The 24,483-nt window shown below is 41.7% G+C and overlaps 1 protein-coding gene across 1 annotated transcript in view; it reads left to right on the forward strand.

The window, feature by feature from the left end:
• Positions 1 to 9,558: 9,558 nt before the first annotated feature.
• LOC310782190 (protein NLRC3-like) overlaps positions 9,559 to 24,483 on the forward strand; it is a gene marked incomplete at its 3' end in the record, with an annotated part of 53,942 nt that continues 39,017 nt past the window's right edge. The window contains exons 1-3 of the mRNA XM_083642878.1: positions 9,559 to 9,631; positions 17,943 to 18,178; positions 18,273 to 20,145. Of these exons, the coding sequence (XP_083499004.1) occupies positions 9,564 to 9,631; positions 17,943 to 18,178; positions 18,273 to 20,145 (2,177 nt within the window). The 5' untranslated portion in view covers positions 9,559 to 9,563. The remainder of the gene's footprint in view (positions 9,632 to 17,942; positions 18,179 to 18,272; positions 20,146 to 24,483) is intronic.

Below are 24,483 nucleotides of genomic sequence, written 5' to 3' on the forward strand. Positions count from 1 at the left end.
TCTGATTTGTAAAACATATTGCTGATTTGTGAAAGTGCTCTAATTGCAGTTTTCAGCTGATTTTGCGTATCTAGACCGCATCAAACCAGGTCCAGCTCAAAGACCATTACTCTAATTCTTTTCAAACCTGGCCTAGATTATAAAGGGGACATTAGACTCTCATTATAGCACAGTGTCTGATTTGTGAAACATATTGCTGATTTGTGAAAGTGCTCTAATTGCAGTTTTCAGCTGATTTTGCGTATCTAGACCACATCAAACCAGGTCCAGCTCAAAGACCATCACTCTAATTCTTTTCAAACCTGGCCTAGATTATAAAGGGGACATTAGACTCTCATTATAGCACAGTGTCTGATTTGTGAAACATATTGCTGATTTGTGAAAGTGCTCTAATTGCAGTTTTCAGCTGATTTTGCCCATCTAGACCGCATCAAACCAGGTCCAGCTCAAAGACCATCACTCTAATTCTTTTCAAACCTGGCCTAGATTATAAAGGGGACATTAGACTCTCATTATAGCACAGTGTCTGATTTGTGAAACATATTGCTGATTTGTGAAAGTGCTCTAATTGCAGTTTTCAGCTGATTTTGCCCATCTAGACCGCATCAAACCAGGTCCAGCTCAAAGACCATCACTCTAATTATTTTCAAACCTGGCCTAGATTATAAAGGGGACATTAGACTCTCATTATAGCACAGTGTCTGATTTGTGAAACATATTTCTGATTTGTGAAAGTGCTCTAATTGCAGTTTTCAACTGATTTTGCCCATCTAGACCGCATCAAACCAGGTCCAGCTCAAAGACCATCACTCTAATTCTTTTCAAACCTGGCCTAGATTATAAAGGGGACATTAGACTCTCATTATAGCACAGTGTCTGATTTGTGAAACATATTGCTGATTTGTGAAAGTGCTCTAATTGCAGTTTTCAGCTGATTTTGCGTATCTAGACCGCATCAAACCAGGTCCAGCTCACAGACCATTACACATATTATTTTCAAACCTGGCCTAGATTATAAAGGGGACATTAGACTCTCATTATAGCACAGTGTCTGATTTGTGAAACATATCGCTGATTTGTGAAACCTATTGCTGATTTGTGAAAATGCTCTAATTGCATTTTTCAGTGGATTTCAAGCATCTAGACGGCATAAAACCAGCTCCAACTCACAGACCATTACACTTATTCTTTTCAAACCTGGCCTAGATTACAAAGGGGACATTAGACTCTCAAATTGGCACAGTGTCTGATTTGTGAAACATATCGCTGATTTGTGAAAATGCTATGATTGCACTTTTCAGCTGATTTGGAGCATCTAGACCACATAAAACCACCTCCAACTCACAGACCATTACACATATTCTTTTCAAACCTGGCCTAGATTATAAAGGGGACATTAGACTCTCATTATAGCACAGTGTCTGATTTGTGAAACATATTTCTGATTTGTGAAAGTGCTCTAATTGCAGTTTTCAACTGATTTTGCCCATCTAGACCGCATCAAACCAGGTCCAGCTCAAAGACCATCACTCTAATTCTTTTCAAACCTGGCCTAGATTATAAAGGGGACATTAGACTCTCATTATAGCACAGTGTCTGATTTGTGAAACATATTTCTGATTTGTGAAAGTGCTCTAATTGCAGTTTTCAACTGATTTTGCCCATCTAGACCGCATCAAACCAGGTCCAGCTCACAGACCATTACACATATTATTTTCAAACCTGGCCTAGATTATAAAGGGGACATTAGACTCTCATTAGAACACGGCTCTCTTGAATACTCGATTCTGATTGGTCAATCAACAAGATTCACCGGTCATTATTTCTCGACAACCGACCGCTGCTCTGCCACACCTGGATTAATCAGTTGATAAGAGCATTTTGTCTGCAGACACTACTAATTAGGCCAACCAGTTGCAGCTGTGGTGTCTTGTGTGCCAATTACGAATGAAACCGCTTTGTCGTTGAAAACGCTATAAAAAAATCTATTTGAATAATTATTTTTGTCAGATTATTGAATGATTTAGTTGTAGGCCGTGTTCTAAGCGGGATAATGTATACTGAGCCGGTGATTACTGGAAATAATGACCTTCAGGTGAATGATTAAGCCCTCCGCTGCGCGTCGGGCTCAATCTCACCTGTCGGTCATTATTTCCACAGTAATCACCGGCTCAGTATACATTATCCCTTACTTATAGCACAGTGTCTGATTTGTGAAACATATCGCTGATTTGTGAAAATGCTATGATTGCAGTTTTCAACTGATTTGGAGCATCTAGACCACATAAAACCACCTCCAACTTGTTGGTGATCCAACCTAATGTTGATGAAGTGATCCATAATACAATTAAGCAATATGACCAGGTATGTGGCTATACTGATCAAGCATTCAATCACATCACATCCTAAAACAAGTAACAGCAAACAGAAATTAGTGAATTCACTTTATCAAGACATAAGACAGACATTGTATTTAGAATAACACAGAGGGCCTTCACACATGGGTAGCTTGTCATGTGTTCTTGTTATGTGTTCTGCCAGCCAGAACAAAGGAAGTGGGAGGGATTTATAGACTCACAGTATGCAATTGATTAGGAGTGAGCTCAGGTGAGAATGATTGAATGAATCCATGCCATGGAAGGAGGCGGAAGGTCACTCAAGAGTATTGCTCTATTCTACAATATCCACATGTATTAAGAGGGTCTGGAGTGGTCAATTGTAATTTCCACTTCGAAAGGTGCATGGTGTACACATGAAAAGGACAGAGTAAAAATATGCTTGTGAGGGAAGCAACAATAGGCTAATGTACGTTCATGTAACATATGCAGTCAAGCTGCAGCTACTTTATAATTTAATGTTGTAATTTAATGTTAAGTGTCAGGTTTCTAGCCTGTTGTTGAGGCCTGCTGTGGTTGGAGAATAAGAGGGGGGGGGGGGGGGGTTTGAGCCTTGTAAGCGGAAGGACTCCACACTGTGAACTTGGGAGTGGACCAGGGTGATGGGGGTAGGTGGGCCTTCCTCATGTAATTCACAACCATCTTTCCAGTGTCTTTAGAGCATTAATCTCCAAGTTTTTTTGATTGCACCAAGTCACCAGATGGTCAACTCTGAGTGTCATCCACGAAGTTCAGGAGCTTGACGGACTGATGACTGGAGGTGCAGCTGTTCGTCTGAGTGTAGTGGTTTTTGATCTGGACCTGGGTGGTAAAAAAAAACAGTGAAATCAACATTTCCTTTTTCAGTTTTCACAAATAGAATAAACGTTTCACCACAAATCAGCCACTGTGCCATAATGAGAGTCTAATGTCCCCTTTGTCATCTAGGCCAGGTTTGAAAAGAATTAGAGTGATGGTCTTTGAGCTGGACCTGGTTTGATGCGGTCTAGATGGGCAAAATCAGCTGAAAACTGCAATTAGAGCACTTTCACAAATCAGCAATATGTTTCACAAATCAGACACTGTGCTATAATGAGAGTCTAATGTCCCCTTTATAATCTAGGCCAGGTTTGAAAAGAATTAGAGTGATGGTCTTTGAGCTGGACCTGGTTTGATGCGGTCTAGATACGCAAAATCAGCTGAAAACTGCAATTAGAGCACTTTCACAAATCAGCAATATGTTTCACAAATCAGACACTGTGCTATAATGAGAGTCTAATGTCCCCTTTATAATCTAGGCCAGGTTTGAAAAGAATTAGAGTGATGGTCTTTGAGCTGGACCTGGTTTGATGCGGTCTAGATACGCAAAATCAGCTGAAAACTGCAATTAGAGCACTTTCACAAATCAGCAATATGTTTCACAAATCAGACACTGTGCTATAATGAGAGTCTAATGTCCCCTTTATAATCTAGGGCAGGTTTGAAAAGAATTAGAGTGATGGTCTTTGAGCTGGACCTGGTTTGATGCGGTCTAGATACGCAAAATCAGCTGAAAACTGCAATTAGAGCACTTTCACAAATCAGCAATATGTTTCACAAATCAGACACTGTGCTATAATGAGAGTCTAACGTCCCCTTTATAATCTAGGCCAGGTTTGAAAAGAATTAGAGTGATGGTCTTTGAGCTGGACCTGGTTTGATGCGGTCTAGATACGCAAAATCAGCTGAAAACTGCAATTAGAGCACTTTCACAAATCAGCAATATGTTTCACAAATCAGACACTGTGCTATAATGAGAGTCTAATGTCCCTTTTATAATCTAGGCCAGGTTTGAAAAGAATTAGAGTGATGGTCTTTAAGCTGGACCTGGTTTGATGCAGTCTAGATACGCAAAATCAGCTGAAAACTGCAATTAGAGCACTTTCACAAATCAGCAATATGTTTCACAAATCAGACACTGTGCTATAATGAGAGTCTAATGTCCCCTTTATAATCTAGGGCAGGTTTGAAAAGAATTAGAGTGATGGTCTTTGAGCTGGACCTGGTTTGATGCGGTCTAGATACGCAAAATCAGCTGAAAACTGCAATTAGAGCACTTTCACAAATCAGCAATATGTTTCACAAATCAGACACTGTGCTATAATGAGAGTCTAATGTCCCCTTTATAATCTAGGCCAGGTTTGAAAAGAATATGTGTAATGGTCTGTGAGTTGGAGGTGGTTTTATGTGGTCTAGATGCTCAAAATCCACTGAAAAGTGCAATCATAGCATTTTCACAAATCAGTGATATGTTTCACAAATCAGCCACTGTGCTATAATGAGAGTCTAATGTCCCCTTTGTCATCTAGGCCAGGTTTGAAAAGAATAAGTGTAATGGTCTGTGAGTTGGATGTGGTTTTATGCAGTCTAGATGGGCAAAAGCTGTGAAATAAATTCTTTTTTCCAGCTGTTTACACCAATAGGAGAACCTTTTTGAGGTCAATAAGAATTGCATGCAACATTAAAAACGAACAAAATGCAGGATTCATTCTATAATGTATTCTCATTACATATCCCCCCTATATACCTATGTTTTCCAGTTTATGAACTCGCTTGAAAATGGTTGAACCACGCCATCTAGAGGCGTTATTCCACTTTTTAAGGTGGACTGGAAAATTCCAATCGGGAGCTGCGAATCGGGAGCCAACTTCAGCGTCGTCTCCAGAGTTCAGTAATGAACCTGGACCTTCAGAAACAAAGTAAGAGGACTGTAACACTCAATAATGTCTTAATAATTTGCTGAAAATATAATAACGCCTGAAAACGTAATCAAATTTGTACTTAACTTGATCAAGAATGTAACAAAATGTTGCGACTGAAACTTTTAACACATTTTTTTACTAGTAATGTAATAATAACTTTCAGGTGGGTCATTCACTTTCAAAACTGTTGATGTAATAATTTCACATAATGTAATGTGGCAACTAGGGATGTCAATTTTCGGTTAATTTCTCTTTCGATTAACCGACGCTAATAATCGATTAACCTATCAGTTAATTCATAATTTTTTAATATAAAAAAAAAAAAAAAAAAAAAAAAAAAAAAAAATCTTTTCTTTTTTTTCTATTTACTCAATGAGCTCATGCCCAAACAAGGCGTGTCTATTTAGATGCTGAAATGTTAATGCTTTTTGTGTTAGAAATTCTAACACATCATCTCATCTCTCTAACACATCTAACACATCATCTCATCTCTTTTTGTGTTAGAAATTCTAACACAAAAAGCATTAACATTTCAGCATCTAAATAGACACGCCTTGTTTGGGCATGAGCTCATTGAGTAAATAGACCAAAAAAAAATAATAATAATATTAACTGATAGACCGACAGCAATAACCGAACAACGACGTTAGTGACGGTTAATCGATTAACGGTTAACCGTTGACATCCCTAGTGGCAACTGGATACCACAGACCGCAGGCTCCAACTCCGTTAACTCATTCTCCACCAGAGTTTTTCATCATTTTCATTAATTTTCCAAAACCCACAGAATATTTTCTTCTATGACTACGTAAAGACTGAATATCCCAAAAGAAGGAAGAGAGCCTCGACTTTCATAGGAATGATTCTATCTTCATCCGTTCTTTAGTTATCGACACCTGAATGTAGGTCGTTTTCACCAAAAACACCACTCTGTGTCCAGAAAGCAGATAAAAAGGCATTTTTGTAAATTAAGTCATCTTCATGGCTCCTGACCTGAATAAATGTCTTTGATGGCGGATACTGCGGTGTTACAATCAACTATGATCCCCATAATGATTTGGTTTCCCTTTCCGGTCAAACTCGCCCGTGGTGGCACAGCTTTCACTGTAACACCGGTGTGAGAAAGATTCACCCCGCTTTTGAGAGAGGGAAGCCGGGTTGCGCGTCCGTCTTGCGCGGGGGGGGGGGGGGCGACTGGTTGTCTGTGTACTGTATGTCAGGAGCAATCTACTGGATGAAATTTGAAATGATAATAATAAAATGATATAGTTATAGGCACATATGATTCAGTTTAAGCTGTTCTAGTCTCATATCTAGTCTTGTACATCCACTGAAGTTTTTATCCACCTTTTTATAATGGTGTGACACAGGAGAAAGCTGCCTCTGAAATGTATAGTTTACCCACTTTTGTTTCACCACTACATCACTGTCTCATAGTGATATACACACAGTGAAGCATCCTGTGATGTCATACTGAGATATCATCACAGCTGGAATGCCTCTTGTCCAATCAAATTGCTCGGCTGGAACTAACTGTTGTATAATGTACAATGTCACATGTATTGATGTCTGTCTTTAGTAGAACTAATGATGATATGTATCAAACATTTGTGTTTCAGAGGTCAGTACCACAGGCAGAGAGCAGAGTCTCCAGTACCCAGCTGTCTGTCTATGAAGAGTGACCGGTCCAGAGACAATCCTCTAAACTTCAGTAATGAACCTGGACCTTCAGACACAAGGTAAGAGGACTGTTATACTGGAAGTCTACCTGATGGAATATTAATGAGGATGAAAAACCCATGTTCTTGTTTTGACTGGTTTTGTAGTTTGTCTGAAATGAATCTGAGATCTGAAATGAATAAATCATCATGGTCTATAGGATATTGCATGGCCTTTGTCCTGGTTATTTTACTAAGTACTTTCAGTCTGTTCAGGACACTCATAGCCTGAACACAAGGGCTAGCATAGCGGGCTTGAGGCTACCCAATCCCATTCCGTGCAAAAGCTGTTTTTACTTGTAAATGCATATATACTGCTGTCATCCCTCCCTGTAATGAGTGGTCACAAGCTCAGAACTGCCACAGTTGGATTTGTCCCTATCCAGCTTCCCCCTGCAGTCTCCTTCAAGCCACACCCCCAAACGCCCTGTTCCCCCAGACGGGGTATCGGGACGTCACGATGGTCCTCAAGCATACTGCGCGGGTCTCTCTCACACAAGCTATCTGCACCATTTTGTCTATAGCCACAAAATTAACACTTCTAGCTGGAGCAACGCCAACTGTACGTGATCCAGCAACTGCGGAGGTGCATTCGGTAAATCTAGGCATTTTGAGATGTCCTCTTTAGCGTAGCAACGTTAAGTTAGCGATAGCGTTAGTTGTGGACACAACCCAGCGTGCTGGTCCACAGACGCTAATCTGATTGGCCGCTGGGAGCCTGGGGCGGGCTCTCCCTCAGCGGCCAATGGGAACTGTTAGTTCTGAATATATTATAGAAACAGACCATTCTTGGGACGCAACGAGATGAGGAAGGGACAACTCTGTCAGAACAAATGGGGTTGCTATATTTTCGACAAATTAATCCAGAATCATGTTTTATGGACCAGAGACACACGTTTTTAACTCATTGAGTGCCAGCCACTTTTGGAGAACGGACGCTCCCAGTGCCAGAGTTTCAGAGCGTTTTCAGTGATTTCTCGAGGCCCACAGAATATTGTGTGATATTACTATGTAAACACTGAACACGCACAAAGAACGATGAGACTCTATTCTATCATCTGCAAAAAAAAGTTTATTGATCCCATTTTCCGTTCTTTAGTTATGAGCCGGAGAAGATAGCTTGATTCATCCAAAAATAGCAATTTTTTTCTAGAAGCTGAGATAATTGGCCTTTTGTGAAATTAATCATTTCAAGCACATCACTGACTCTGAAGCTAATCTTTTCTAATGTAGTCACACCTCAAAAATAATTTCCTTCAATAAAACAGTTTAGGCCAGGGAATTTTGTTTGGCAGAATAATATTTTTAGCTACAACCAGCAGCGCTGGCCCCTGCGTGCGCTGCTGGTTGCAGCTTCTTGCTGGTTTTGATTTGCTGCTGGTGGGTATCGGATATTCTGGCTTGCGTTTGTCAATCCTGTCCTGCTGCCTGGGTCTGTCTGGGTGTTGCGTGCTGCTCTGCGTGCCCCCCCGCCCCGCCCCGCCCCGCCTCGCCTCAACTGCACACTCCTCCTCCTGTCTGTGGTGGCTCTCTGCTGAGTTTGCTGTGCGCACAGTGAAGGGTGCGGAACAGCCAGGCTTTTTTACAGCGTTCCGCGTGTGTTTGTCACCGGCAACGATGCTTCCAGTTGAGAATAATAACTCCACGGTGTGGATGTGCGGATGTGCTGTCGCAACCGACACATGCGGCTCAATTGTGGGAGCAGATTGGCTGCTGCAGGCACAGCTGCAGTAACGTGCTTCAGCATATCGATGCATACGGATGCGATGCGATTTCCGTTTCCATAACGACTTCTTCTTTGTTTTTTCCTTGCCTTTCTGTTATGTGGAGAGCACTGTCGCCACCTAAGGGTTCTGTAAAATAGGTTATAGACCTCCAATAGCTACAATAGTTGTACCAGAGATGTATCAGGGATTGATCCACGTCCCACCGTCAAAAAACGCAATTGACGACAACCGTCGTCATTGGCACTCTACGTCAGTATTTGAATTGACGACAGCTGTCGTCATTGGCATTCAATGAGTTAAGAGGTTACAGCTGCACGAATTGGGACCTTTAAGTAAAGTTGGGAGTGCATTCCTCTATATGGGGGAGGGGGGAGTGGAACAAGATCCCAAATGAAATTAAGTCTGTGAATTCTCTGAATTGTTTTAAAAAACTGCCTGAAAAAAATAATGCTGAGCAAGCTAGAGTAATATGTTGAAATGATTTGGAACTTATGTTGGTTCATATCGCCTGTTCTTTTATTCTTGACTGTTCTGTTCTGTTGTTTATGATGTTATGTGTTATTGTTTGTCCTGCTTTTATAAGACCAGGGACCATGTTGGAAATAAGTGTTTACACTTTTACATGTTGATCCCTTGATGATGTTGTTCTTTATCCAGAATAAAATCAATCAATCAATCAATCAATCAATCAAAACAACTGGAGCAGCCCAGCATTAGAGCTCTGAGCAGACCCAAGTTTGCTGCAGAGTGAAACAAAGGCACAGATTCAATTGTGTAGTCGATGCACCATCTAGTGGAGAAAGTGTTTATCACAAGAGGAACAGTGGTACGCAAGGGAACTCGTTATCAAAAACTCCAGATGGACAGAAACAGTGACAGTGTGCAGTGATGCATTGTTGACTGTCTTTAGTAGAACTAATGATGATATGTATCAAACATTTGTGTTTCAGAGGTCAGTACCACAGGCAGAGAGCAGAGTCTCCAGTACCCAGCTGTCTGTCTATGAAGAGTGACTGGTCTAAAGGACACCCTCCAAACTTCAGTAATGAACCTGGACCTTCAGAAACAAAGTAAGAGGACTGTAACACTCAATAATGTCTTAATAATTTGCTGAAAATATAATAACGCCTGAAAACGTAGCCAAATTTGCACTCAACTTGATCAACAATGTAACAAAATGTTGCGACTGAAACTTTTAACACATTTTTACTAGTAATGTAATAATACCTTTCAGGTGGGTCATTCACTTTCAAAACTGATGATGTAATAATTTCACATAATGTAATGTAGCAACTGGATACCACAGACCGCAGGCTCCAACTCCGTTAACTCATTCTCCACCAGGGTTTTTCATCATTTACATTAATTTTCCAAGACCCACAGAATATGTTCTTCTATGACTACGTAAAGACTGAATATCCCAAAAGAAGGAAGAGAGCCTCGACTTTCATAGGAATGATTCTACCTTCATCCGGTCTTTAGTTATCGACACCTGAATGTAGGTCGTTTTCACCAAAAACACTCTGTGACCAGAAAGTGGAGGAAAAGGCATTTTTGTAAATTAAATCATCTTCATGGCTCCTGAGTCCTGACCTGAATAAATGTCTTTGATGGGGGATACTGCGGTGTTACACTCAACTATGATCCCCATAATGATTTGGTTTCCCCTTTCCGGTCAAACAAGCCCGTGGTGGCACAGCTTTCACTGTAACACCGGTGTGAGAAAGATTCACCCCGCTTTTGAGAGAGGCGAGCCGGGTCGCGGCGACTGGTTGTCTGTGTACTGTATGTCAGGAGCAATCTACTGGATGAAATTTGAAATGATAATAATAAAATGATATAGTTATAGGCACATATGATTCAGTTTAAGTTCTTCTAGTCTCATATCTAGTCTTGTACATCCACTGAAGTTTTTATCCACCTTTTTATAATGGGGTGACACACGAGAAAGCTGCCTCTGAAATGTATAGTTGACCCACTTTTGTGTCACCACTACATCACTGTCTGATAGTGATATACACACAGTGAAGCATCCTGTGATGTCATACTAACACATCATCACAGCTGGAATGCCTCTTGTCCAATCAAATTGCTCGGCTGGAACTAACTGTTGTATAATGTACAATGTCACATGCATTGTTGTTTGTCTTTAGTAGAACTAATGATGATATGTATCAAACATTTGTGTTTCAGAGGTCAGTACCACAGGCAGAGAGCAGAGTCTCCAGTACCCAGCTGTCTGTCTATGAAGAGTGACCGGTCCAAAAACAGACCTCCACAGTTCAGTAATGAACCTGGACCTTCAGACACAAGGTTAGAGGACTGGTATACTGGAAGTTTACCTGATGGATAATTAGTGAGGATGAAAGACATGTTCTGTGTTGTTAGTATGAGAAACCCATGTTCTTGTATTTTGTCTGAGATCTGAAATCTGAAATCAATCTGAGATCTGAAATGAATAAATCATCATGGTCTATAGGATATTGCATGGCCTTTGTCCTGGTTATTTTACTAAGTACTTTCAGTCTGTTCAGGACACTCATAGCCTGAACACAAGGGCTAGCATAGCGGGCTTGAGCCTAACCAATCTTAAGTAAAGTTGGGAGTACATTCCTCTAGGGAGGGGGGGGGGGGGTGGAACAAGATCCCAAATGAAATTAGGTCTGTGAATTCTCTGAATTGTTAAAAAAAAAAACTGTCTGAAAAATTATTTCTGAGCAAGCTAGAGTAATATGTTGAAATGATTTTGGAACTTATGTTGGTTCATATCTCCTGTTCTTTTATTCTTCACTGTTCTGTTCTGTTGTTTATGATGTTATGTCTTATTGTTTGTCCTGCTTTTATAAGACCAGGGACCATGTTGGAAATAAGTGTTTAAACTTTTACATTTTCATCCCTTGGATGATGTTGTTCTTTATCCAGAATAAAATCAATCAATCAATCAATCAATCAATCAATCAATCAATCAATCAATCAATCAATCAATCAATCAAAACAACTGGAGCAGCCCAGCATTAGAGCCCTGAGCAGACCCAAGTTTGCTGCAGAGTGAAACAAAGGCACATATGTAATTGTGGAGTCGATGCACCATCTAGTGGAGAAAGTGTTTATCACATGAGGAACAGTGGTATGCAAGGGAACTCGTTATCAAAAACTCTAGATGGACAGAAACAGTGACAGTGTGCAGTGATGCATTGTTGTCTGTCTTTACTAGAACTAATGATGATATGTATCAAACATTTGTGTTTCAGAGGTCAGTACCACAGGCAGAGAGCAGAGTCTCCAGTACCCAGCTGTCTGTCTATGAAGAGTGACTGGTCTAAAGACAATCCTCCAGAGTTCAGTAATGAACCTGGACCTTCAGACACAAAGTAAGAGGACTGTAACACTCAATAATGTCTTAATAATTTGCTGAAAATATAATAACGCCTGAAAACTTAATCAAATTTGCACTTAACTCATTGAGTGCCAATGACGACTATAGTCGTCAATTCGGATAGTAACGTAGAGTGCCAATGACGACTAAAGTCGTCAATTGCGTTTTTTGACGGTGGGACGTGGATCAAAGCCAGATCCATCTCCTGTAAAATTTTGGGGCATGTTGAATGTGTATAACCTATTTTACCGACCCATTAGGTGGCGACAGTGCTCTCCAGATTAGAGAAAGTTGAGTAAAAAACAGAGAAGAAGTCGTTATGGAAACGGAACGGCATCGGTATGCATCGATATGCATGAAGCATAACGTTAGCTGTGCCTGTGAACAGCGGTCAATCTGCTGCCACAATTGAGCCCTTCCGTCTCCGCTGCGATAGCCCCTCCATATGATTTAGTTGCCGACACCAGCGTCTTTCTGAAAAGTTACATTATTCTCAGCTGGGAGCCGGCGACACGCTGTGAAAAAGCGGAGTGCAGCGCACTTTTCAGTGCAGAGCAAACGCAGAGCAAACGCAGCAGAGCCACCAGAGACACTCCCACGGAGGAGGAGGAGGGGGGTGGGGCACGCAGGGCAGCATACAACCATTGACAGTAAACACAGACCCAGACAGCAGGCTCGATGGACAGAGACAGGCAAACAAGCTAGAATATCTGATGCCCACCAGCAGTAAATCAAGACCAGCAAGAAGGTGTAGGGTCTGCGCACGCAGGGGCCAGCGCTGCTGGTTGCAGCTAAAAAATATTATTTGGCCAAACAAAATTCCTTTGTTTTCACTGTTTTATTGAAGGAAATTATTTTTGAGGTGTCATTACATCAGAAAATATTAGCTTCAGAGTCAGTGATGTGCTTGAAATGCTTCATTTCACAAAAGGCTCATTATCTCAGCTTCTAAATTGAAACGTGTGTTTTTGCTGAAATCCACCTATCTTCTCCGGCTGATAACTAAAGAATGGAAAATGATATCAATAAACTTTTTTTTGCTGATGATAGAAGAGAGTCTCCTCGTTCTTTGTGCGTGTTCGGTGTTTACATAGTAATATCACACAATATTCTGTGGGCCTCGAGAAATCACTGAAAACGCTCTGAAACTCTGGCACTGGGAGCGTCCGTTCTCCAAAAGTGGCTGGCACTCAATGAGTTAACTTGATCAACAATGTAACAAAATGTTGCGACTGAAACTTTTAACACATTTTTACTAGTAATGTAATAATACCTTTCAGGTGGGTCATTCACTTTCAAAACTGATGATGTAATAATTTCACATAATGTAATGTGGCAACTGGATACTACAGACCACAGGCTCCAACTCTGTTAACTCATTCTCCACCAGAATTTTCATTAATTTTCCAAGACCCACAGAATATGTTCTTCTATGACTACGTAAAGACTGAATATCCCAAAAGAAAGAAGAGAGCCTCGACTTTCATAGGAATGATTCTACCTTCATCCGTTCTTTAGTTATCGACACCTGAATGTAGGTCGTTTTCACCAAAAACACTGTGACCAGAAAGCTGAGGAAAAGGCATTTTTGTAAATGAAATCATCTTCATGGCTCCTGAGTCCTGACCTGAATAAATGTCTTTGATGGCGGATACTGCGGAGTTACACTCAATTATGATCCCCATAATGATTTGGTTTCCCCTTTCCGGTCAAACAAGCCTGTGGTGGCACAGCTTTCACTGTAACACCGGTGTGAGAAAGATTCACCCCGCTTTTGAGAGAGGCGAGCCGGGTCGCGGCGACTGGTTGTCTGTGTACTGTATGTCAGGAGCAATCTACTGGCTGAAATTTGAAATGATAATAATAAAATGATATAGTTATAGGCACATATGATTCAGTTTAAGTTGTTCTAGTCTCATATCTAGTCTTGTACATCCACTGAAGTTTTTATCCACCTTTTTATAACGGCGTGACACACGAGAAAGCTGCCTCTGAAATGTATAGTTTACCCACTTTTGTGTCACCACTACATCACTGTCTGATAGTGATATACACACAGTGAAGCATCCTGTGATGTCATACTAACACATCATCACGGCTGGAATGCCTCTTGTCCAATCAAATTGCTCGGCTGGAACTAACTGTTGTATAATGTACAATGTCACATGCATTGTTGTTTGTCTTTAGTAGAACTGATGATGATATGTATCAAACATTTGTGTTTCAGAGGTCAGTACCACAGGCAGAGAGCAGAGTCTCCAGTACCCAGCTGTCTGTCTATGAAGAGTGACCGGTCCAAAAACAGACCTCCACAGTTCAGTAATGAGCCTGGACCTTCAGACACAAGGTAAGAGGACTGGTATACTGGAAGTCTACCTGATGGAATATTAATAAGGATGAAAGAAACATGTTCTGTGTTAGTATGAGAAACCCATGTTCTTGTATTGAGTGGTTTTGTAGTTGAATAAATCATCAAAACAAAACCTCTATCCTTCAGACCTGGGCCGGGTTTGTGGTCAAATATACCCTTTCTTTTTATGATTGGGGTAATATTTAGTGTGATGATCAGGATATTATAACATTGTAACCCTATCAATCACTGTATTATTCACGAGACGGAACAGACAACATGGATATACTTTAGATAAACAGCCAACTTACTAAGAACATTTCGGGTTTAAACTAGACTCGAGCCCATAAAGGCAGCCAATGGGATGGGCCGGGCCGGGCTCAGACAGAACCTGCACCGGCTTGTCCCCAAGATTTGTCTGGGGGGAGGCTCACAGTCTCAGACTTGGAAAACCCCTGCTCTATAGAATATATATCAAATAGAATAAATAATTACAATAGCACCACTTGTCAGTGGAAGGTGCAGTGTATCAGCAGTGTCAAATGAAACTGATATTTATGAACTAATGTGATAATGGGGATCATAACAATTTGATCGTCTACACCTGTAATAATTAGTGCGAGCCACCAATTTGGATGCAAAATGTCTCCCTTTAACTTTCATTGTTTTCCAAGCGGCATGTTTGTCGATAACTTTAGTAAATTCCCTAAAAAAAAAGCATCCATGCATCTTCAACATAAGGTATCAACAGGAAATAGCCACAACCAGCTCACTGCTGGCCACACACATAAAACAGGAAATAGCCACAACCAGCTCACTGCTGGCCACACGCATAAAACAGGAAATAGCCACAACCAGCTCACTGCTGACCACACACATAAAACAGGAAATAGCCACAACCAGCTCACTGCTGGCCACACGCATAAAACAGGAAATAGCCACAACCAGCTCACTGCTGGCCACACACATAAAACAGGAAATAGCCACAACCAGCTCACTGCTGGCCACACACATAAAACAGGAAATAGCCACAACCAGCTCACTGCTGGCCACACACATAAAACAGGAAATAGCCACAACCAGCTCACTGCTGGCCACACACATAAAACAGGAAATAACCACAACCAGCTCACTGCTGACCACACGCATAAAACAGGAAATAGCCACAACCAGCTCACTGCTGGCCACACACATAAAACAGGAAATAGCCACAACCAGCTCACTGCTGACCACACGCATAAAACAGGAAATAGCCACAACCAGCTCACTGCTGACCACACACATAAAACAGGAAATAGCCACAACCAGCTCACTGCTGACCACACACATAAAACAGGAAATGGTTTACACACCAAAATGTCCCCAAATCACTGAAAAACCCATTTCAGGAAAACAGGTGATTCAGACAAATACAGACAGTGATTGATAATGTAGATGAACTGTAGTGGAAAACAGCTTGCACACTTCCTCCAAGCCGTAGTTTAATGAGGAAAAGTTTGGATCCTACATTGGATCTTCGTCAAGGTCAGGAATGTTTGGAGGATGAAACACACCCAAATAACATTGCAAGCATAGGCTGATAGGCTCTAAAACAATCAACACCTCCCAAGGTGGAGCGCATCCAAACATAATTGATACAAATTCACACATCACACAGGTAATAGCCCAGAAAAATACATAGAAATACATAGAAAAAAGTGGGCTTAAAAGAGAAATAGGGGCAGAAAAATGAGCACCGTTAAAAATGATCTGAACATACAGTATAGGCTATATTAGGCTGTATACTGTATAACCCAAGCATGGTATCAGATGCAATAACAGAATAAACAAAATTTGGAATCCATATAAACACCGTTCTACACAATATCAAGTTAAAGTGTAACTAACCCCCAAAACACTTTTTTTCAGCTTTTAACCAATATATATGACTTTGGGGGTGATGTGTGAAGAATTCTGGTCAAAATTTCCACATTTGACACCAAACTGTTGCCATTTTACCATTTGTATCATTTTTCAGCAGCATACCTGGCATAAGCGCCCTCTTAGGGTCAAACACTGCTTTTTTTTTCTCAAATGAATGGGATATTTGACACGTCGTGACGTCACGGTGACCCAAAGACTATGGGATTTCAAGATAATTACTCCCCTACCCCCCCTGTACCCTTTCGGCTCCTCAGAACTCCAAGCCTATTTCTATTGAAGTTTGCTCTTAAAATACTGAACCAAACGTCGTCAAAGTTGGCACATGTCTTAATTATAGTTAGTTTCCCGCTGAATGTGTCACTACTTTATTAATATCTTACCTGGATAAGCTCAAATGATGATGTATATATTATCAGTCCGAGTTGGAAGCAGCTGTCTCCAGCCCAGGCAGGCGGGAGTCGTACTGTAAAACCTCATGCACTAGCTCCAAGCTCCGGGGGCGCGCGCAGGATTGGGTTTGACCGTTTGATCAAGCAAGTAGCTCCTGTGCTCTTAAAATACTGAACACCACGTTGTCATATTTGACATATGTCTTCATTGTAGACAGTTTATCGCTGAATGTGTCATTACATTATAAATATCTTACCTGGATAAGCTCTAATTATGTTGTTTATATTATCAGTCCGACTTGGAAGCACTTTCTCTCGGCCAGTCAAACGGGAGAGTCTGCACTGACATGCACCCGCGGGTGCGCGCACAGCAGACAGACTGTGAATGGGCGGAGGAGGAGGAGGAGAGATCCGCAGGCTACTCAGCTACTGTGCCCGTCTGTGAAAAGCGTCCTGTCCAGTTGCACCTTCGCAAAAAGATGCGGGATTCCCTCAATCGCACAAAGAAAAATTGCACACCAGCTATTTCTGTCTCTGTTTGTTTGTTGCTCCGTGAGGTTACAGAGCGCCCTCATGCATGCAGGAGCCAGGCTGTTTCGCCAGCCAGGGTGCAGCCTGCAACTGCGCTGAGAGGAAAACTTTTGCACAACTTTTAACAAGAATCACGAAAAGCCCCAAAACGCAAATTAAAAACAGATTTCATTGCGCGGTTTATCGCTAATTGTACGAGGGAATGACGTGGAGAAATCTCGCATTGTGTTACCCCAGAGCGGGGGGTTTCTCCTATTGTGCGGTGTGCTGCTGTTACAGTGTAACGAGCCCATCTCATTTTGCTCTCGTAACGTAGTTTTGACACCTGCCATAGAGATACATGCAGAAAAATAATTAAATTTCTAGTTCGCCACTGAATTACCAAATTGATATAACTATCAACAATTTTGAGCAACACTCTTTCCATACATGCCACCAGCGTTGGCTAGTTGTTGATATTTATAAAGATATTGCCCCTCTCAAAAAAATTATTTTTGAGGTGGTAGGCAAACTGTAATGGCGTCGATTTCTGAAAAAAAATCTTGACTTGAACACATGGCAAAGAGTTTAGTATAGACAAGAGCATATGTCATTTCTTGGTTTTTTCCATAGGTATTTTCAAATCACTGTTCTGATACATATCTAGGGGGTTAGTCCCCCTTTAAATATAAAAAAAATATATACTTTACATGTTGTTGCAGCATGATGCTATCTGAGCAACAAAAGTTAGTTAAAACTTGATTTTGAATTATTTTTTAGTTACATCTTAATGTTTTCTGATCAGTCATAATACATTGCCTTCATCCCTACAGAGAGAGGAAGAGGAGTCTAGGTGTTGTGAAGCAGCAGCTGTCCTGCTGTGCATTGTGTCAGGAGGTTCTGAGGGATCCAGTCTCTACCAGCTGTGGACACTGGTTCTGCACACAGTGCATCACCTCATACTGGGACCAGTCTGGTTCATCAGGAGACTCTGCCTGTCCCCAGTGTGAAGAAAGATCCAGAACAAGACATGGACTGCAGACACCCAGTCAAACCAGCATCGCTCAATGTAAGACTGGGGGTCTGTCTACTGTTGTCACCATTTCTAAAACAAAAACAATAGTGTATTATTAAACACTTGCTCATTCTTTCTTCTCTTCCAGTGGATGGTGCTCTGCTGGAGGCTTTAGACCAGCATAAGATCATTCTGATAAAGAGATGTGGATTTGTGACAGAAGGAACTGAAGCAGGAACTGGAACCTCCCTCAACAGGATCTATACTGTGCTGTACATCACAGTGGGACAGATTGAAGGGGTTAATACCCAACATGAGGTGTGGCAGCTGGAGACAGCATCCAAGATGGAGACCCTCCATGACACTCCAATCAAGTGCCAGGACATCTTTAAACCCTTGCCTGGCAAAGAGGCACACATCAGAGTAGTTCTGACGCAGGGCGTGGCTGGCATTGGAAAAACCTTCTCAGTGCAGAAGTTCACTCTGGACTGGGCAGAGGGCTTAGAAAATCAAGATGTCAGTCTGGTGATTCTGCTTTCATTCCGGGAGCTGAACTTGATCAAAGATGAGCGGTTCAGTCTTCTCATGCTGCTCCATGTTTTCCATCCAACATTACAGATGGTCACAGCAGAGAACCTCTCTGTTTGTAAAGTTGTGTTCATCTTTGACGGCCTGGATGAAAGCAGATTTTTGCTGGATTTCCAGAACAATGAGGTTGTGACTGACGTCACACAGACATCATCAGTAGACGTGTTGTTGACAAACCTCATCAAGGGGAATCTGCTTCCCCTGGCTCTCCTCTGGATCACTTCCCGACCTGCAGCAGCCAATCAGATCCCTCCTACATATGTCAACAGGGTAACAGAGGTACGAGGGTTCACTGACCCCCAGAAGGAGAAGTACCTCAGGAAGAGATCCAGTGATGAGAAGCAGGCCAGCAGAATCATCTCACACATCAAGGCATCCAGGATCCTCCACATCATGTGCCACATCCCAGTCTTCTGCTTCATCACTGCTACAGTTCTGGAGCACATGTTGACTACAGACCAGAGAGGAGAGCTGCCCAAGAGCCTGACTGAGATGTACTCACACTTCCTGCTGGTTCAGACACAGAGGAAAAAGCAGAAGTATGATGAGAAACATGAGATGAGTCAGCAGCAGCTGATGGAGACAGACAGGAAGAAGAAGAAGAAGAAGCAGAAGCAGAAGTATGATGAGAGACATGAGAGTAGCCAACAGCAGCTGATGAAGACTGACAGGGAAGTACTTCTGAAGCTGGGGAGGCTGGCGTTTGAACATCTGGAGAAAGGCAACCTCATGTTCTACCAAGAAGATCTGAAGGAGTGTGGTCTTGATGTCAGAGAGGCCTCTGTGTTCTCAGGAGTGTGCACAGAGATCTTCAAAAGAGAGTGTGTGCTCTTCCAGAAGACGGTCTACTGCTTTGTTCATCTAAGCATTCAGGAGTTTCTCGCTGCAGTCTACATGTTCCACTGTTACACAAATAAGGATAAGGAGGTACTGGACACATTCCTGGGAAAATACTGGGCTCAAGATGGATTCCTGAGTGCAGCCACGTACAAATCCCTGGAAAGTAAAAATGGCCACCTGGACCTCTTTGTCCGCTTCCTTCATGGCCTCTCACTGGAATCCAACCAGAGACTCTTGGGAGACCTGCTGGGTCACACAGAGAACAGTCCAGCAAGTATCCAGAGAGCCATCAGCAACCTGAAGGAGATGACCTATGATCGACACAATAGAGACATCCCTCCTGACAGAAGCATCAACATCTTCCACTGTTTGATGGAGATGAATGATCACTCAGTACATCAGGAGATCCAACAGTTCCTGATGTCAGATAACAGATCAGAGAAGAAACTCTCTGTGATTGACTGCTCAGCTCTGGCCTACATGCTGCAGATGTCAGAGGAGGTTCTGGATGTGTTGGACCTGGATGCCTACAACACAACAGAGGAGGGACGACGGAGACTGGTCCCAGCTGTGAGGAACTGCAGAAAGGCTCGGTTAGTCCTGATGTGAATATTATCCACATTGTAGAGCAACCTTCACACCTGAAACCATAAAATTACACTAAAGATATATTATAGTGTGTATACTATACTAAGTATACATACAAACTAAGTATAGTTTGTTATAACCCGGCTCAGTGTAGTAACGGAGGAAGTGATGGAGTCAGAGTGGGAGGGTGGTCAAACATACACACTATAATAGAGTTGTTCTACCTATAGCAGTGGTACACAGTCTTGAGCAGGGTCACCAACCTTTTTGAGACTGAGTAGAGGGTAGAGAGTGATGCAGAGGGCTACCTGTTTGATATAATCATCCAGAATAATATAAATGTGATTGGTTTACCTTTATCTCATTCTCTGCCACAGAACGTCATTTAAGAGATGCTTCCCCACCATTGACGTCATCGGACGGCAATAAGTGTTTTCACCATCATGTGATAGATGGCTCTCTTACTCATCTTGTGAAATAGTACAGCACGTCTAAAGGTGTACAGGAACAACCACGATTGTCTAACAAAACCAGGAAGCAGAAAAAAGCAACAATCTCCCATCAGAAAAGGTCCATAGCACAGCTCCATGGCACGGCTCAAACGCTGGTCCAGCAGCTTTTATCGATACGGGATTGGACTCCATTACAGCGGGGGGGCAGCCTGTCACTCAAACGTGAAGGATTTTGTTTTCACCACGCACCAAGCAACCTGCACGCAACACGTCCACAAGTCACTTGTCCTCAGGAAATAGTAATCCAGTTCCTAAACTATTGACGCCGTGTAAATTTCAGCCAGTAGATTGCTCCTGACATACAGTAGCCTAAACAGACAACCAGTCGTCCCCCCGCGCAAGACGAACGCGCAACCCGGGCTTACTTCTCAATGAGCGGGGTGAATCTTTCTCACACCGGTGTTACGGTAAAAGCTGTGCCACCACGGGCGAGTTTGACTGGAAGTGGAAACAAAATCATTATGGGGTTCATAGTTGAGTGTAACACCACCAGTATCCGCCATCAAAGGCATTTATTCGGGTCAGGAGCCTTGAAGATTACTTAATTTACAAAATGAGACTGCTGTTTTTGGTGAAAACGACCTACATTCAGGTGTCGATAACTAAAGACCGGATAACGGTAGAACCAAACTTTTTTTTTCATATGAAAGTCAAGGCTCTCTTCTTTCTTTTGGGATATTCAGTCTTCATGTAGTCATAGAAGAAAATATTCTATGGGTCTTGGAAAATTAATGAAAATGATCAAAAAGTGGTGGCTAGTGACTTTTTCTGAAAAACTCTGCCGGCTAATGAGTTAAATAATGATTATTATGCATTTAATCGATTACAGGAGACTCCACTTTTCACAAATGACTGTTAATAATTCCGCACAATCATTAAAAATGTTTTACCATCATAGGCATACACAGATATATATTTAAAATTGCAAATGTATTAATTGGTCTGTTAATCTTAAATAATCTGTTTCGAAACAATACCACATTTGGCAAACTTTTTAACATTATGAGTTGGAAGATAAAATTCCTAAACTCCTCTTTTGGTGTTTCAAAAGAGAACACCTGTAAACACATTTGTCTGTAAAGTTGGCAAGTCTGACTGAAACATAACGTACAACAACCGCTCATCGAGGATTCGTTTCCGTTCATTCTATATTTCATCCTTCCTGACTGCCAGAGTGGTGTTTTAATGAAGCACTGGATATCTCTGTCCAGAAGCTGTTTTGACCGTTTTACAAGCTACTCATCATTCATTCATTCATTCATCCCCAATGCCTGACATCATTGTTTCTTTATCTTCTTCCTTCAAGCACATTCTCTTCTATAAGACCAGCAGCCCATTTAGGTCACATGGAGATCACTATGAACTTACAGCACCACAAATACACACAGGCAATAGAAAGTCAATTTGATAAAATAATGGTTTATTTATCATGAGGAACCCAAAAATGCTGAATCAAGTGTTTTTAATGGAGGAAAAGCTAATTTTGAAGCTGTAACAATGTATCTGTCATGTTTTACTGTGGATTGAATCACTATGTTGAAATCAAAACTAAGAAGGCAGAGGAGAAGAGTCACATTTCTTCCCTGTTCCATCTGTGGATACTGTCTTTCTATTAGTTGTCCAAAACCACATGACCCAAACAAATGCATTCTATTGGCTGCCCTGGCTTCTTTACACACAGGAGGAACATAATGTGAGTGAATGAATGAATGAGAGGCAGGAGACCTGTGGGACATAACACGTCAAAAAATAAAACAAAGAAATATATTTTTAGAATGCGGCCTGCGGGCGACTCATTGGCTCCATGCAGGTGACCAGGCGCCCGCGAGCACCGTGTTGGCTACCACTGGTCTTTGGTGTAACGGTAACACATTACAAAGTGATGTGGTAACACAGTAAAGTAAGGCTTTACTGTTACAGTTTCAGTAATCACATTACAGTTACCTGCCTAACGGATCATTACTGTTACAGTTTCAGTAATCACATTACAGTTACCTGCGTAACAGATCATTACTGTTACAGTTTCAGTCATCACATTACAGTTACCTGCCTAACAGATCATTACTGTTACACTTTCAGTCATCACATTACAGTAACCTGCCTAACAGATCATTACTGTTACAGTTTCAGTCATCACATTACAGTTACCTGCCTAACAGATCATTACTGTTACAGTTTCAGTCATCACATTACAGTTACCTGCCTAACAGATCATCACTGTTACAGTTTCAGTCATCACATTACAGTTACCTGCCTAACAGATCATCACTGTTACAGTTTCAGTCATCACATTACAGTTACCTGCCTAACAGATCATTACTGTTACAGTTTCAGTCATCACATTACAGTTACCTGCCTACCAGATCATTACTGTTACAGTTTCAGTCATCACATTACAGTTACCTGCCTAACAGATCATTACTGTTACAGTTTCAGTCATCACATTACAGTAACCTGCCTAACATATCATTACTGTTACAGTTTCAGTCATCACATTACAGTTACCTGCCTAACAGATCATTACTGTTACAGTTTCAGTCATCACATTACAGTTACCTGCCTAACAGATCATTACTGTTACAGTTTCAGTCATCACATTACAGTTACCTGCCTACAGTAACAGATCATTACTGTTACGGTTTCAGTCATCACATTACAGTTACCTGCCTACAGTAACAGATCATTACTGTTACAGTTTCAGTCATCACATTACAGTTAACTGCCTAACAGATCATTACTGTTACAGTTTCCGTCATCACATTACAGTTACCTGCCTAACAGATCATTACTGTTACACTTTCAGTCATCACATTAGAGTTACCTGCCTAACAGATCATTACTGTTACACTTTCAGTCATCACATTACAGTTACCTGCCTAACAGAGCATTACTTTTACAGTTTCAGTCATCACATTACAGTAACCTGCCTAACAGATCATTACTGTTACAGTTTCAGTCATCACATTACAGTTACCTGCCTAACAGATCATTACTGTTACAGTTTCAGTCATCACATTACAGTTACCTGCCTAACAGATCATTACTGTTACAGTTTCAGTCATTGTTGGGAAGCTTGTGGGCTTGCCTCGTGAAGTGTGCTGGATCGTAGTTGAGGGCTCACGGGCAGTGGTCGATCAGAACCACAGAGATGTCGGTCCTCGGACGCGGTTGAAGGAATACCACTCGTGGCCTGGCTGGTTGTAAGGCAGCCAGTCACCAGGGCCTGGCTGGTTGTAAGACAGCCAGGATTCAGCTCGGGTTCGGATTTGGTCGTGGTAAGGGTAGACATTATGAAGTAGAATAGAAGTATAGTAAGGAATAATGTAAGTATACAGGAATACAGCGTCACAGAACACCTTGTTATATATCGCTGCTGTCGTTCCAGGACCTTGAATCTCCAAAACAGAAACTTTTCAGGAAGTAAAAAAAACCTGTTTGCTCTTAAACTACTGAACCAAATGTCGTCAAAGTTGGCACATGTCTTAATTATAGTTAGTTTCCCGCTGAATGTGTCATTACTTTATAAATATCTGACCTGGATAAGCTCAAATGATGTTGTTTATATTATCAGTCCGACTTGGAAGTGCTTTCTCATGGCCAGTCAAGCGGGAGGCAGCCGCATCCTCATGCACGAGCCCCCAAGCTCCAGGCCGCGGGCGCGCGCGTAGGAGCAGCAGGATTGCCCCTCGCCTCTCATGGCCGATTTGGGGCTTTCGCATGGGGTGAGAAATAGTCTGACATAACGTAACGTTAACGTTACTTTATTCTCGTCAGAAAGCACTCCGATTTGCATGTTAAAACAAGTTTGCAGCCTAGGAATAACTGGAAAAC

This window comes from Poromitra crassiceps, assembly GCF_964638095.1.
Source record: "Poromitra crassiceps genome assembly, chromosome: 9".
Classification (NCBI taxonomy): Eukaryota; Metazoa; Chordata; class Actinopteri; order Beryciformes; family Melamphaidae; genus Poromitra; species Poromitra crassiceps.